This window comes from Lepus europaeus, chromosome 10 (assembly GCF_033115175.1).
Source record: "Lepus europaeus isolate LE1 chromosome 10, mLepTim1.pri, whole genome shotgun sequence".
In the NCBI taxonomy this organism is placed as follows: domain Eukaryota; kingdom Metazoa; phylum Chordata; class Mammalia; order Lagomorpha; family Leporidae; genus Lepus; species Lepus europaeus.
The window spans coordinates 108935643-108952226 of record NC_084836.1 but is presented as its reverse complement, the minus strand read 5'-3'; the positions used below and the strand labels follow the sequence as shown (position 1 = coordinate 108952226).

Genomic DNA, 16584 nt, shown 5'->3' with positions numbered 1-16584 from the left:
ATGTGGCTTTAACTTCCACTTTTCCTAGTGACTAGCACAAGGCTGAGTACGGACAACCCTTGATGAATGTTTTTAAATAGTGGAATGAATCAGCTAGACTCTTCCCATTCAGTGCGGTCTGGATATCAGCAGGAGAAGGCCAAGTAGGCAAAAATTAGCCTTTGCATAAGCAAGGGCTCCAAGAAAGCCACCGTTTGGAGTGTGTCCAGGTGAGGGATGCTGAGCGGTAGGGGTGGTAATCAGAGCTCTGGATGCCGCCTTCATCAGAGCAGATCTGTCGTGATTCTAAGTAGGAATCTGATTAATAAAGACGTCTGCTCAATCTTTTCAACCTTGAAAGCCATGGAGACTATGACAGACAAGGCCAGAAAGTTAGAGGGGACCAGATCCCGGCCACTGTGAGGCCTCGGGTCCCACTGGAAACAGTTGGAACTTGGTTCCTTAATCTCTGCTGTTGCCTGCACCTCCAACACCTGTCCAGGAGGGTCCTCTGACCAACACTGCAGGTGCTCTCCCTCTCATAGGAATTCGGAATGTGTACTGGTGCCCTAAAAGCTCTGAGAAGTACTGCAGTGTATCAGCCGGTTTCATTTCTAGTAGGTCTGCATTTCCCAAAGGTCGGTGGTCACAGAATCACTCTGTGCAGTAGCACCTGTGAGCCCTGTGCAGGCCGTGCCCTCTCGGGACAACTGGGAGGTCTGCCTGTGCCCCAGTACAGCAGGTGCAGCGCCCCGTGGTGCTGGGCTGGGGGAGGGAGGGCAGCAGCTGGAGGAACGGAGACCCCTTCTCTTCTCAGAAAGGCTACCATGAGATCCGGGAGCTTCGCCTCTTCCACTTCACCAGCTGGCCTGACCACGGTGTCCCCTGCTATGCCACTGGCCTTTTGGGCTTTGTCCGCCAGGTCAAGTTCCTCAACCCCCCAGAAGCTGGGCCCATAGTTGTCCACTGCAGGTAAGCCTCCCCCGCCCCCCGCCAAACCACACACACTTGGGCAGGTCTGCTTTATGGGCAAAAGAGGTGCTATCTTTCTTCTATTCCTGCAAGACTCCCCTGCCCATGTCCCCGATGGCCAGCCATGTTCCAGGAGACCCAGGCTTCAAGGTCTAACAAGAGCAAAATCATTGTTGCAGTAAAACAGCAAAACTGCAGAGGCTGTAGGGTGGGTGCTGGCAGCACCTGCTTTGTCTGCCTTGGGAGCTTTACCCACAGTACTTCATCCACTTCTCCTACAGCTTTGAGGGGTAGACATTATCACTCCCATCACACAGATGGGAAAGCCGAGATGCTGAGAAGGGAGATGCAGGTGCCACATGCCCAAGCTGGGATAGGCACCACACTCTTCTCCAGACACTCACCCCCATTTCTGCAATGGGAGGACAGGGCGCCTCGGCGGATGCAGGCTTCACTTTACTTGCATTCTGTTCAAAAGCAATTGCTGGCCTGCAGCGTCCTCAGTAGAGACTACATGGACAGCATGGACAGTCACAAGAAGGAGCCATGTCTTACTCATCTTTGAATGTCCACTCCTAATCCTAGTATCTGGTACATCCTAGGTATGGTGTGACCAGGCACAGGGCTAAACAATTTGCATGCGTTATGCTTTTTAAAGGTAGTCCCATGCCAGGTGTGCATATGATGTCGTCCATGCTATGAGATACACCAATTTAGTATTGTCAGTGTCATTTTATGGATGAAAATAGTGGGTAATAGAACCAGGATTGGATCTCCAGAGTCTCTTCCAAATATCTTGTGTTTAATTACCATGTGATGGTGAAATAAACATAGCTCAGTCCATACAAGGTCCCTCCAAGGAGGCGTGTTGTGTCAGGAAACTGAGCTCACAGCCACCAAGCAGCTTGCTCACAGATGATGGACCAGGGTTCCAACCCCTCTGGGGCTGGTTCTTTCCCCCTAAATCGTGTTGAGGATAAGACAGGGAAGATGAGTTGGGTGAGTGACCCTTTGTGCTCCCTCCTAGACATGGCTCCCCCTGGCAAGTCCCTTTCCGTGGGATCAGAAGTGTGGGGTGGGGGGGAGGTGTTCCAAGACAGGAATAAGTCAAATTTCACTTGGTGACAACCACAGCAACTGTATGTTATAGAGGTATGTTCTCTGATGCTGAGTTGTATTTGGTTTTACTTTTCCATTTTAATCAACAAACTCTCATAAAGTTCCTAAAGTACCGTGTGAAACAAGCTAAGGAAGAAATAAGCAAACTGTGGCACTTGACCAGCAGTAAAGACTCGGCTCCCCGTGGGCTCACATGCCCAGCCATGGTGGTGGCCACTGGCCCGTGCTCCAGGGATTTAGGATCAGCCAGCATTGCTTTTCCATCTCATTCCATCTCTCTTCCTCTTTGTATTTCCTGTGAGTTCCATGCTGATAGATAAAGACTTGTTTCCATGAGGGAAGCAAGAAGTGGGCCCGCTGGCCTGCCCTTCCCAAGCTGTGTACATTTAAGGCAAATGTTCTACTTTTTTAAATATTTTATTTGAAAGGCACAGTTACAGAAGGGGGGTGGGGTGGGCAGGAACAATGCCCAAGGCTGGGCCAGACTGCAGCCAGGAGCTACTCCATCTGGACCTCAACATAGCACTTGGGCCAGCCTCTATTAGCAGGGAGCTGGATCGGAAGTGGAGCAGCCAGAACTCGAAACAATGCCCATACAGGATGCTGGCCTTTTGAGCGGCAGCTTAACCCAGTGCACCACAACACTGGCCCAAATGTCCTGTTTGTCTCTGGTTGAGCACCATAGTTTTAGAACTAAGCACCAGAAGGACTCATGGTGGTCCACTGTGGTATCCTTGAGCTCTCCTGCTATTTTGTAATCTGAGATGCTCTTGACAAAGCCATTGATGACCAGAAATGAAATGTGTATTGGGAAACTTGACACAGGGCTCAAGTCTCATTGTTATCAGCTGCTCCATTTAACCAGGCTCTGGGTTCGTGGCCCAGGGGAAATAAGGACAAGTTCGTGGAACTGTAGGATTCTCTCTGCCTTTGAGATAGCTAAGGGGATGGTGGCTTCTGCCTTCTCTCTCACTGTCTCATCTCCACTCAACTTTCCTTTACTGCTTCCGTCCATCAACTCATTGACTGAAGAATAGAGCAAAGACATGCTAATTAGGCACCTCAAGTGGGCCATGCGCCATGTCAGCTGCTGTGTGCCATGTAGACGGGTTATCTTTATCCATCAGATGCACACTCCTGTCTAAGCATGTGCTGTGTGCTGTAGATATTAAGAAAGGAAGGGTGAAAACACATGCTCTCTCACTGTCTAACTCTGCCTGTCAAATAAATTAAAAAGAGAAAAAGAAAACACGCGCTCTGGAGCCAGACTGTCACGGGCTGGCTGTGTGGGGTCAGGCAAGCTTAAGCTCTCTGTGTGCCTCGTTTTTCTCATATGAGAAACTGCCCAACAACTACAAAGCGGAAATGCGTAGGTAACATCTGTAAAGCAGTTAGAACCGGGTCTGGCACTTCGTAAACACTGCCTAAGTGTTTGCTAAATAAAACAGCTGCCAAAGGCAAGCATGACTCTTGCCCTTCACAAACTCAGAGAGCTGGGGCTCTAAGATCAGCCGCTGTTTCCAGTGTCTCCCAGAGCAGCGGGATTCCGACTGTCATGTCCTACTGTCTGCTGCCTCTCGCTCAGAGGGGCCTCGGGAGCAGAGCCATGTGGTGGGGGCCTCGCCAGCACTCGTCCCACCCCGCCGGCCTTCACCCAGACCACCCTTTCCTTCCAGTGCTGGAGCCGGGAGGACCGGCTGCTTTATCGCCATCGACACCATGCTCGACATGGCGGAGAACGAAGGAGTGGTGGACATCTTCAACTGCGTGCGTGAGCTCCGGGCCCAGAGGGTCAACCTGGTGCAGACAGAGGTGAGCCCTGGGGCACTGAGCCAGCCAGCTGCCTGCAGCCCTGGCCCAGGAGAAGCAGATAGAACAGAGAGACCCATGGCGGGGCCATGCTGCCCAAAGGGACCTTGGGTACAGGGGAAGTAGAAGTGAACATGTGGGCTGTCCTGGTAAGACACCCTAGAAGCTAGGATGCCCCAGCCAAGCAGGGACTTCCACCAGCGACAAACAGTGGTGCGTTCCCTACTGCTGAAGTCATCCAAGCCACCAATGGCAACTTTTGGGACTTCCTTAATCTTCCTTGACCTTCCCTGGGTGAAGGACCAGAGGGAGAAAGGGAAAGCCAGCATTTACTGATGGCCTACTGTGCGCCAAGCACTGACTCAGTCACTGCAGGGAGTGCCTCAGTTACGAGTACTTGAGCTAAGTACTGTGAGTTCCAAGAACAAGGATACACAGCCGGACCTTCAGGCGTCTCTGTCCGGTTGGAGAGCTCAAGACCCAGGGAAGTGGATGGGAGTTCATCCTCCGTGTGACACATCTCCTGTGAGCTGGGCAGCATGCATTCTTCATGTTCAGGATATTGTTTGTCTTTCCCCCAGCAACCTGTGGTGCAGCTCCTACTAGTACTCCTATTTTATCAATGAAGAAGGTGTGAAAGTGTGTCACTAAGACAGCCAAACCGGGGTAGAACTTGGGACCTTGTGAACCCACGGCCCATGCTGTGTGCCCCGGGTCACCCGCCTATCCCCTTCCACCATGCCTTGGCCTGTGCTTCCTGTAATGGGCCCACATTCTGGTTCTTCAGCGAATATCCCTAGTGGCAGGTATGTCTACACCATAAAACCCTGCTGCAGCCTCTGAGCTGACTCACATCAGCCAGGCTCCAGGTTTTTCACACTCAAGCCAGGGAAACTGCTCCCAAGGTCATGTGTGCAGAAGGCAGGCTCGCTGTTGGGGTGAGACACAGGGTCCTCACCACCTGGTGGAAGAGACATTTCAGTGCAGGTGCATCGTGAGATATCTGGATAATGCTTGACACAGAGATAGGCCGAAGATCACTCAACAGACATGTATCAAGGTCTCGCAGTAACAACTTCTGCCTAGTGTGTTAAGAGGGGTCTTTCCAGGAGAAAAAAAACATGGAAGCTACAGAAAAGGTGGGGCATGGAATTTCAGAAGAGCAGGGCAGCTACAAAGAGTTGAGATGGGAAAGGGCACAGTGCCTCTTTTAGGAGTGGGCAACCAAATTCTTTGGGAGATAATCCCAAGATACACTAGTTGGATTGTGGAAAGTGAGAGAGAAGGGAAGGAAGCAAAAAGAAAAAGGGGGGGGGGGGTATTCTATCAGGTTAAACATGTAGGCTGCTGGGGCCTGATCCTGCTAGAGACCTCGGAGAGACAGTGTGGAAGTTTTACCTCCCAGTATCCCATCTAAGGGGTTTTTATTCCCAACTCATGTCTCTCGTTGCTGGAGGCCTGCTTCTCACACCAGCAACTCATTGACCCTGCTGGCTTTCCTTCACACAGGACAAGACTCCTGCGACTAAAAAGGAAGCCTTCAGCAGCAAATTTCAGGTATTTGCTGCAAGCAGCTTTGAGGAGGTAAAAGTGAAAGCTGAGGATGTGGGCAGGCAGCAAGAGCACCTGCTGCAAGTCCAGAAGTCCCCCATGGTTATCAGTGATTCTACTGTTCTGTCTTAGACGAGGAATAAAGCTCACAGGAGCTCAGTCACTATGAAACATGGAAACTTGGCCTTCACGTCACAGGGTCAAGAAAATAAAATAAGGATTCTTCAGTATAAATCAGGCCTTTATTCACAGCTGCAAAGTGAAGTGTGGACAAGAAACGCCCAGGCCACAGTTCTCATCTCGCGCCCTGTTCTCTCTGCCCTGGGCTCTGCAGGAGCAGTATGTGTTTGTGCATGACGCCATCCTGGAAGCGTGCCTCTGTGGCAATACTGCCATCCCCGTGTGCGAGTTCCGCTCACTCTACTACAACATCAGCAGGCTGGACCCCCAGACGAACTCCAGCCAAATCAAAGATGAATTTCAGGTATGAGCAAACCCCAGGCTCCATGGCTGGCTGGGTGTTGGCTGTTACAACAAATTTCACTAGGCTGGAGGGCTGAAATAAAGGACTTTTACTTACCACATTTCTGGATGCTTACAAGTCTACGGTGAGGCTGCCCCCAGATTCAGTGTCTTGGGAGGGCACACGTTCCTGCTTGTGGACAGGTCCCCTGTTGCTGTTTCTGCGTGGCAGAAAGCAGAGAGGGGGCAGGTTCGTAGGACTCTTCCCATACTGACACTGTCCACGAGGGCTCCACCCTCATGCCCAGTCACCTCCCAATGCCATCGCATCGGGGGTTAGGATTGCAGTGTCTGATTTGGGGGCAGATGCAAACATTCAGTCCCTGACAGTGACCCCGCCATCGTCTGGTTCTGGGTGCATATGTGGGTCTTTGTGAGTATCTGTTTTCACTGTCTGTAGCTCTAGGCAGCGACAGACTGCATCCCAGAACATAAGATGCAGAGCCATGAGCAACCTTGAACCAATCAGTGCTAGTTGACACTTGCTTAGAACCATGACCATGTTTGTGAACCGAGAGCTTATTTAGCTCTAGTCCAGGTTGTGGACAGACACAAGTTTGTACACACAGTGTGAATTTTCTTAGTATTTTCTCAGTGTGCTCCAGGGACCAGCAACTTGTTAGAAATGCAGACACTTGGTCCCCACCCAGACCTACTGAATGAGAACCTGCAGTGTGACAAGATCTTAGGTGAGAAGCCCCACCCAAGAGGACAGCTCAGGTATCACAGATCCCACCTTGGAGCCTGTATGGTCAGAGTTGCGGCAATTTTTTGTCTAAGGGGCCTGAATGGTGTAGCTCACTGGGTGCAGAAAAGCCAGTGTGCAGCCCTTCATCCCAAGATCAGTGCTAGGACCATACCTGGGCAGCAGGGGCTGAAAACCAGATAGCAGGACAGCTCCAGGTCTGGATTCAAGTTCATGGGCGAATGGATGCTGGGTCCACGATTCCAAAGGCAGTTACCCTAGCCAGGCCAATACATTAATGCTCCTGCAAGCAAAGAGAGAGTATTGGTTTAGAGCAGAGAGAGAGCACTGAGGGATGGAGGAAACAGGATCCTGGTCATTGCACCCTGCATCTAGCCAGTTGGCTGGGGCAGTTCAGCTCTGGCCCCAAACGTGCAAGACTTACTCTGCAGGGCACAAGCCCCGCAACTGACCAGACCTGAAAGAGACTGCCCCTCAGTGGTCCCCCATCCCTCCTGGGCAGCTCGTCTAAGAATCCTTTCTAAGAAGAGTGCTGGTAAATCATTGCTCTCACTCCATGACGTCTCAAAGTGATGTTTAATGCCCGTTAGTGTCTTCCTACTCCCATCTCCCCACAACCTCCTGGCCAGCCCAGTCTTAAGGGCATCTGTCTCCTCTGTTCACAAACCATCACTGGGGTAGCTCCTGCCTGTTTGCCTTTGTGTCCCACAGACCCTCAACATCGTGACGCCCCGCGTCCGGCCCGAGGACTGCAGCATCGGGCTCCTGCCCCGGAACCATGATAAGAACCGCAGCATGGACGTTCTGCCTCTGGACCGCTGCCTGCCCTTCCTCATCTCAGTGGATGGAGAATCCAGCAACTATATCAACGCAGCACTGATGGATGTAAGCAGGAAGCTGCTGGCTGGCATTCCAGGCATAGCTTTCCCCACAGTGGAGGGGGCTGGACCCCAGGGCTCTGACTCCACCATCTGGCCCCCTAGCTTTTAGCCTGCTGGCCCCAAAGACCTTTGATCCCCTCAAGGCTCTGTTCCAAACCTAGATATAAGCTGTGCTCTTGGCTTCTTCCCTCACCTAACAAGCCTGGAAACAATAGACCAAAAGCTTAAAGAGGCTCCCATGACAGCACAGTAAGGCTACAGAAGTCTCTGTTCCAGGCCATAGAACACAAGATGCTGCAGACACCAGCCCTGTCCTCTAGTAGCTCCCACGCAGCTTCCACATAACTCCTGTTTAGGGGCGAGAATAAGGATGGCACAAAGCAGGAATTTGGTAAGCAGCCGTGAGCACGTGACGCGAAGCAGTAAAAGGCTTATGGAGGGGATTCAGGCCATTTCCTGCCCACCCTAACAGGGGCTTCATCTCCTGCTTTCTGGACGTTGTGTCCAGGAAGGGCATTCCCCCTGCCTGAGTTTGGGACTCAGTTCATGTTCCTGCTCCCAGAGGGCCCCTGTTGCTGCCCCCTATTCTTTCAAGTCCTCCAGCTACTTCCAGTTAACACCACTCCACCTCCAGGGTGTGGAGGTGTTTGCAGCAGGAAGGAACCATGGACCATTTAGTCCCATCCACATATTTTCAGCATAAGAAACAGAGGAACCAGAATTATCGAGATTATCCAAAGAACTAGTAGTGAAACCTAAACCCAGGGGTCCTTGCTCACATTCTAGATTTTTTTTTTTTTGACAGATAGAGCCACAGACAGTGAGAGGGAGAGACAGAGAGAAAGGTCTTCCTTCCGTTGGTTCACTCCCCAAATAGCCGCTACAGCCAACGCTGCGCCAATCCCGAGCCAAGTGCTTCTTCCTGGTCTCCCATGCGGGTGCAGGGGCCCAAGCACTTGGGCCATCCTCCACTGCCCTCCCAGGCCACAGCAGAGAGCTGGACTGGAAGAGGAGCAACCAGGACTAGAACCTGGCGCCCATATGGAATGCCAGTGCCGCAGGTGGAGGATTAACCAAGTGATCCACGGCGCAGGCCCCTAGAATTAATTTCTTGAGCCAGTAAGATGCAAACATCTGATGTTGTGAGGCTCCAGGCCAAAAACAACATTGTCTAATTGGGGATGAGCTCTCCCAGGCCCCTTTACCCACATCATGTCTAAGGTCATGTCCATCCAGTCCATGTGGCTCTCCCATCAGAACAGATAACAACATGGGGCGCTGTCTCCTGAGGTTAAGCCCAACTACTTCTCTGACCACTGATCCACCTAAACTTCTCCCCCTGAGTCCTAGGGATTGCAAGCAGGAAGAGTATTGGAGGTCAAGGGCTATCTCTGCACTCTAGGGGGTTGCCCTGGCCTTTTCCCACAGGTGCCCAATTCCTCCCTGAAAACCCTGGCTCTACATAGAGAAGCAGGGAGTCTTGCTCATAGCAAATCGCCGAAGGGGCAGAGAACTCTGCCATCAGCTTACAACATTCCAGGTTCAACGTGTGCCAGGTTTGTGTGGGGAGTGAAATATATAGTCACCGGGGTACCCACACTTCCACGTTCATCCTAGCTTTGCCCTCCACGTGTCCCAGCACCCCCTCTCTCCCTTCTCCAAGTAAGGATCAAACCAGCCCCTGGCCTCTGTTGAGTAGGTCAGATGCTGCCTGGAGTCGGGAGCCTTCTGCCAAGCTCTGAGGCTGATTGTATTCGCTTTGTCCATAGGGTATTTCTCCTGTGAGCCATCACTGGGGCCTTTGCCTTTCTTACATTAAAAAAAGAGTCCTTATCTGTATTCTGGCTCGGTCTGTGCATTATCTGGTAACCATAGCAGCTTTGCTTCTAGCAGAAAAATATGAAGTCCTCTGGGTTAATTTTTAATGTTTCCCCTGGTAAAGGATGATGTTATCCATGAAATGGATTGCTGGCTGAGCCCTGAAACCCGGCAGGAGCACGGATCATGAGCATATTTTCAGATAAGGCTTTGTCAAGCGTGCTGGCCTAATAGAGCATTTATCACAGAGACGGGAAAAAGGAAAGAAAACTAACAATCACTGAGCGTTGGGCACCATGTCGGGCCCTGGGCTTGTCCTATCTCATTTTGCACTTGGGTATTAGTATCCCTAGTTTTCTGGATAAGGTATTGAGGGTCAGAGTATTTCCATCACTTGTTCAAGGTCAGCTAGCTCAGAAAGAGTGGAGCCAACGATGTGAGTGCCAAGTGTCTGAACTCTATGTCTGGAAATGGCTCAAAGACAATGCTGACTATAATCAGAGTTTGGCTTTTGAGAAACTAATCAGCCTGCCCTCCCAGACCCTCTTCTAACCATTCCACTGGCCAGCAGAAGGCCCTTGGAAGACAGGACCCTCCATTGCACGCAAGACACCCACATTCGCAAGACACCACCCTGCTCTGCCAAGGTATCCTTGCTCCTTCCTTCTGACTTCACTGGAAACAGCTGCTACTCCCACAGCAACCGTCTCCCAAGAAAACGTGTTGAGAACGTGGGCTATGAAGTGGGAAAGTTCTCGAATCTTTCCAGCATCCTCCCACAGGGTGCTGTGACAAATGAAAGCCTCCAGACCCGCATGGCCATTCTCCCTACTTGCAATGGTTCAGGACTAAATGATGATACCTAGTGTGTGTCGGCCACAATGCTGGTGCCGAAGGTGTAAGCCCATTAGGCATGCTTCTGCCCTGCTGGTGGACTTACCGTGAGACCCCTGCTTCAGGTCTTCCCACAAGCAAATCTCATCCAGCCTATGTGACAGGCATCCCTGCGGCTGTAGCAGCCCCATTTCCCAGATAAAGAATGCGAGCTTTGAAGTCTTCTCATAACTGACTGGTGCTTAGCACCCACTTCTCTTCCCCAGGAGGCACTGTACAAATGATGTTTGTGTGAATGGGTGAATGAATGAATGACTCGCAACGTATAGGTGGAAAACCTGGATTTGATTAGAGTTAGGCTCCCCTAACTCTAATAATTGGTGCCTCCCTCTGCCCCATTTGCTACAGGACACAGTGCCCCTCTTCTTCTAGGCCAGCTCAGCCCTCGTTGCAGTCATGAGGGCACAGTGAGACTCCTGCAATGTAAGAGCCCCAGGAGGTCAGCCAGAGCCTTCCCCTAGCACCCAGGGCACAGGGATTTGCAAGATCCCTTGTATCACACAAGGTATCTGCCCAGCAGGACAGAGCTGCTCCTAGAATCTTTCATTTCACATTGTAATGATGATTATTTGCTGAGCATCAGTACATAAATAATTTGTTTGGATGATCCCTGTCTGAGTGACACTTTCCTAATGAAATGTCTTAGTTTGGAAGAGAATGTTCATTCTGAGAAGGTCCCCTTTGCTACCGGGGCACCAAGAGATAACAGAATGGGCAAGTGCTTTGTGAAATTGATTTGGCAGGCTTGGGGCAGCCGTGCAGGCCTCCTCGTCTTCAGAGCACCCCTGATGGATGTGCCATTCACGAAGCCTCTGTCATTCCTTCCTCAGAGCCACAAGCAGCCCGCCGCCTTTGTGGTCACCCAGCACCCTTTACCCAACACCGTGGCAGACTTCTGGAGGCTGGTGTTCGATTATAACTGCTCCTCCGTGGTGATGCTGAATGAAATGGACACTGCCCAGGTAGGAGGGAGCCCCGCAGCTTCCCTGGGTTGTGCCAGATGGATCAGAGGAGCCACACTCTGGAGCTGGAGGGCAAACCCATGGTGGGCCCTGCCTAGCCGTGTGCACAGGGCAGGCATACTTCTGCTGCTTGCAGAGGCAAAGTCTCCCACTGGGCCCTGCACCTGCAGACCTGCAGCAAGGACTCCCACTGCTGTCTTCTCTGTGCAGCTCCCTCTAGGAGCAGACTCTGTGGTTCCTTCCCCCCGGCACTGGTCCATATCCCAGAACTGGCAGAGCCAGAAGAGTACCCCTTCCCCCAACTCGCATGCACACACACCTCTTGCCCTGAAGAACATTCTGCTGCCTGGCCACACCTGCTCTTCACTGCCAGCCTGGAGCTCGCACCTTGGAGACTTTGTCCACTTATCACCCCAAGTCCTGGCTTCCTCACTGCTGACTCTGCCGTCCCAGCAGCCTTCACGCCCTGGCCCCTGGGGTTCTGGCAGCTCCGTGTACCATGTACCCCACAGCATATCCTCATACTCAGGACACATTCCCTGAAATAACTTCTAGAGCTCACATTGCTATGGCAGGGGTGGACGAGGTGAGAATGGCCTTTCAGATTTTAGAAAAACTGTCCTTTCATTGCCTTGAAGAAAACTCAAAGTAACTCAGCACACTCCCATGTGAGTTCTGGCCTTGTGCTAGAATAAATTTAAAAAAAAAAAAAATGGATCTGAGCCATAGACTCGGCCCTCCAGAGCTCACGGTCCCGCTACAGAGACAGATGAGCAGCTTGTCCCCACCTCATGTGGCAGTGCTATAATAGAGGTCAGCAGCAAAGTGCTGTGTTGGCCGGGAGCAGGGAGCAATTAATTCTGCCCAGAGGGTGAAGGAAGACTTCAAAAAGAAGGTGACTTTGGCCTTGAAGAAGGCAGAGGAGAGTTGGAGTAGGGTGGGTAAGTGAGCAGGCAAAAGGCATTCCAGGCAGAGGGAATGGCCAGGGCAAAGGCATGGTGGGTGAATGTGTGTTGTGTGTAGGCTTGTTTGCAAGACAGCTTCTATTCCAGTGTGGCTGGGGCCTGGGGTGTGTCCAGAGGAGAGGAGCACAGGGAGACAGGAAAATGCAACAGGGCCCAACTCTGTGCCAGGCGGAGGAGCTTAGGCCTTGAACTACAGCATGGTGGTTAGCAGATTTGATTTGTAAGCCACAAAATCCATATAAACAGCTTCTGTTGCAAGCACAGTATTTGAAGCAGGGGTGACCAAGAGGTAGTTGTGTGGAAGCAGGAGGGGAAAGCCTAGGGTCCCCCCCGCCATCGCTCCCTAGCTGCTCCTGGTGCTCCGCGGGGAGCTGGTTGCTCCAGGTCCCTTGGAACACAATTAGTAAATACTGCACAGGGAGGAGACACTCTGGGCAGATTAACAGTGGAGTGACAGGACCAGAGTTCCTTTTATTTCTCTACGCTTCTTATTAAAGGCACACGGAGACTTTGCACCTGCTAAGTCTTCCCCAAATGCCTGCAAACCTCCAGGAGCACGGAGGCCCAACTACTTTAGCCATTACCTGCTGCCGACCAGAGCGTGCATTAGCAGGAAGCTGGCCTAGGAAGCCGAGCTGGAACCCAGATGCTGGCACTCTGATACAGCATGCAGGCATCCCAAGTGGCTTCTTAATCGCGACACCAAATGCCTACCCCCATGTTCCTTTTAGAAAGCCAAGCCTGGGGACTGGTGAAGAGAAAACGTTGGAGGACCAACCTGGGAACCAGGACATTGGGGAGGGGAATGTTGCAAAGGTGCAGAAAACAAAGGGCAAGATGTGAGCCGAGGAAGCGGCCAGGAGGTGGGAGGATTCAAACCGGATATGAGGACATGTCCAGGGTTGAAGTCCACAGAATTTATGGAACAGTTGCACATGGGATGTGAATAAGAAGTCGTCGCTCATAATAGCAGGGTGCCTGGTCTGGGCAGGGATGCCCCTGGGCAAAATAGGAAAGGCAGGAAGGTTGGGGGAGGCAGTTGGAAGAGCAGATTAGTAGAAAATGAAACCAAGTGCTACTATGAGATGTGCCCAGGGGACATGAAGGAGACACTCCCGTCATTTGTGCAGCCCATATTTGCGGAGTATCTGCTATTGCTACTTCTTGGCAGCTAATCTAGGTGCTCAGAACACATCTGTGAACACAAAGCACAACCAAAATCCCATCCTAACACAGAGACAGACGATAAACAACAGACACCCTATAATGCACTGAAGGGTGCATCATAAGGTGAGAAGTCATGGAGGTCACAGGACAAACCTGGGGTTCCACTCCACCCAGAGGGAGCCAGCCATTGGCATGTTTTAAGCAGAAAAGTGATGTGATTTTTTTTTTTTAAATAAAAAGCCTTCCTCCAGCTGCTATGTTGCACAAGGTGGTTGGTATGGAAAGCGAGTAGGATGGTTGCTGAGAATGGAAGTAGAGAGAACAGAGAGGAAGCAGCTGCTGTAATCCAGGCAGCAGCTGTTGGTGGCTTGAACCTGGGTGCTAGCCCAGGATAACTCCTCAAGGTTGAGCTAACGACTTGTCCTGGTAGAGAGAAAAAGGAACCACGGCTGACTCCAAGGCTTGCTCCTGAATAATGGAAGGTTGGAAACAGATTACTGTAAAAATCAATTTCCATCCAATGGAGAGCTCTACAGAGTTCCCTGGAGAGTTCCAGAATCAGAAGCATCACCACCCTATTCCTTTGACTGAAAAAAGTAAAAGAGTGGACTCAGCCCCATGCCCCTGGGAGTGAAGTAGGGCCCATGAAGGCCTCTGTGCTGCTTTTCTTTCTTTTCTTTTTTTTTTTTTTTTTTTGTTCTCCCAAAAACCTTTTTGCAAAACCAGAGCTCAGGCACACAGGAGGTGTTTCAAAGAGCCTCACTTTGGGACATATCAGAAGCAAGGGCTTCCTTGCAGAATGGGACCTGGATGAAGGACGGCTCTTCAAGCCCCAGATGTTAATCCAGCCTTTGAGAATCCATTCTCTAAATGCAGAAGCATCAGGCTCGGAGTGCCCTGAGGTTGGCTGCCATATGCAGCTGGCACGCATCCCCTGGAGTCGGCAGATGAATAGAGCACTTATTGATATAAATATCATCACGGCAGCAGCTGGGTGCCTCGCAAAAATAAACAATGGCACAGCGTGAGCCTCAGAAAAGCTGCCCTTGGCACCTGGAGGGGCGGCTCTTTGAAGTGGCATCAGCCCCTGTCTGCCAGCTTGCTCGTGCCAGAGCAGCCCACAGCTTGGACCAGCCCAGCACATGGACAAGTCTGCCTCAGGACCTAAGCTTCGCTAGACTGCTTGCAAGAGACCTGGGCTGCATCCTACAGCTTGACCACAGGATTCGTGCTGGGGGTCGGGCAGAGCTATCTGCAAATTGCAGCAAAATAAGGCTGAGGAGAGGATGTGAGTTCTCAGATGCCTCATTTTCTTGCACGGCTGGCCAAATATGTCTGCCTCTGCTCGGCATCCTGCGTGGCGTCACTCGATCAGCCATCCCCAGCCACAAGTATTCCTCCTCTCTCCACAGTAGCTGCTATTCAAAGATAATTATGATCAATGGGGGCTCGAGATAAAGACTTTCCAACCCTCTGCATTCAACCTTTGAGATTTTTTTCCCAGCTCTTTAGGGCTCCAGAACTCTGTTGTTAGATTAGTGAAGCAAAAAGTCCTACAACCAGAGCATCCAGAAAATGGCAACGTGGCTTCTCAGATCTCTTGGAAAGAACCTTTTCAGCTACATCCAACAGCACAGGCCATGGGCTCTCTGGATAGAGACCAGCATTCACAGGGAGGAAACAGCAGAAAGGAACCATCCTTACAGGCCTGCCACCCTCACCATGGAAAACTCAGAAGATCCTCTGTGCTGGTCATGAAGTGGGGCTGAGAGTTCAACAGAACAAGGGGCCTCCAGGGATGTCCGTGTTCTAATTTGAAGCTGTCACTTCCCAATACAAAAAGCACTTTGCTGATGTGGTGAAGTTGTAGGTCTTGAAATGGGGATAAGTCATCCTGCACTATTTAACTGGGTCCAATGTAAGGGTCCTTATAAGAAAGAAGCAAATGGATTCATATATGGCGACATGAACAATGCAGTAGAAACCGGGGAGATCCAGGCACAGGCCACAGAATCCTGGCAAGCTCTAGAAGCTGGAATTGGCAAGCAATGGATTGTCTTCCGAGACTCCAGGAAGGAAGAGAGCTGTGTTCACATCTTGATCTTAACCCCTTAATGCTCATTTCAGAATTTTGACCTCTAGAACTGTCCAACTATAGATCTGGGTTGTTCTAAGCCACTGAATTTGTGGTAGTTGTTCCAGCAGCCATGGAAATAAAAAGTAATTCAGACCCGAGATAATAAGCATCACAGCCAGGGGAGGGTGTGAGACAGAAATGATGGAAAGAGCTAGACTCGGCATTCAGTGTTGGAATGGAAAGTGGTTCAAGCTGGAGAAACCCACATTGCACTCAGAGTCCAAAGGCAAGGCCATAAGAGAGCAGAAGGCGGAGTGCCGAGGAGGCAATGAAGGCCCACTTCACCTACCGAGGCCATCTCGCCAGCCCAGAGGGAGGCCTTTCAAAGGTCAAGGAGCAGGTTTCTGGGCCTCATTCACTCATTCATCAGCATACAATATACATTGATTGAGAACCTACCACGTGACAGACACATACCTACATGTGACAGAGAACAAGAGAGGCACAAAAATCTCCCCATCCCCATGAAGAAATGACGCTGTTGAAGTGACTCCCCCCAGGTCTCTCAGAGCAGACAGGATGCAATTATGCTTCGCTGGAATCATCCCCTCCCAGACCTTTGTGGGGCAGGAAGAAGCTGAGCACAAAGCAAAAGGGATGGAGGAGACCGCGTCCAGGGATGTGTCCCATTTCCCTCAAGCTCGAGGCACAGCCACAGAGGAATCCAGCAGGATACCACCACCCCATCTTCCTGGATTCGGGTTTGGGAATCAGTGAGACCCAGCCTCCATTTGCTGGCTTCCACACAAGCGCTAGTGCTTCAGCTTGTCCTGACTACACGGCTTGCTTGTTACTTGGGCTGCAGTTGGAGTGTACCCTGCATTTCTCACTATCTTACTGGTCACTGATTCCAGGAAGCACCATTTACCTTGCTTGAATCTTTGAGATTTTATAATCCAGCTATCCTTCAAACACCTTTCAGTATTCCCCATGTCTTCCCTTCTTGCTCTTGTTTCTCAAACTCTACTGATGAGTTAATTTTCTTATATGTTCTTATGGACTTAACTCACTGAACTTCGGATCTACAGGCCACGCACAGAACTAACACATGAGATACTCTGATTCTAGCCCAAAGCCCGAGAGCTGATGTCTTTCCCTCCAG

At 51.1% G+C, this 16584-nt stretch overlaps 1 protein-coding gene across 1 annotated transcript in view; it reads left to right on the top strand.

Annotated features, from left to right (window-relative positions):
- The window catches only part of PTPRT (protein tyrosine phosphatase receptor type T), a 787789-nt gene that overhangs the window by 759963 nt on the left and 11242 nt on the right, over positions 1–16584 (top strand). The window contains exons 23-27 of the mRNA XM_062202558.1: positions 797–951; positions 3747–3882; positions 5765–5914; positions 7370–7543; positions 11082–11213. Coding sequence (XP_062058542.1) covers positions 797–951; positions 3747–3882; positions 5765–5914; positions 7370–7543; positions 11082–11213 — 747 coding nt within the window. The remainder of the gene's footprint in view (positions 1–796; positions 952–3746; positions 3883–5764; positions 5915–7369; positions 7544–11081; positions 11214–16584) is intronic.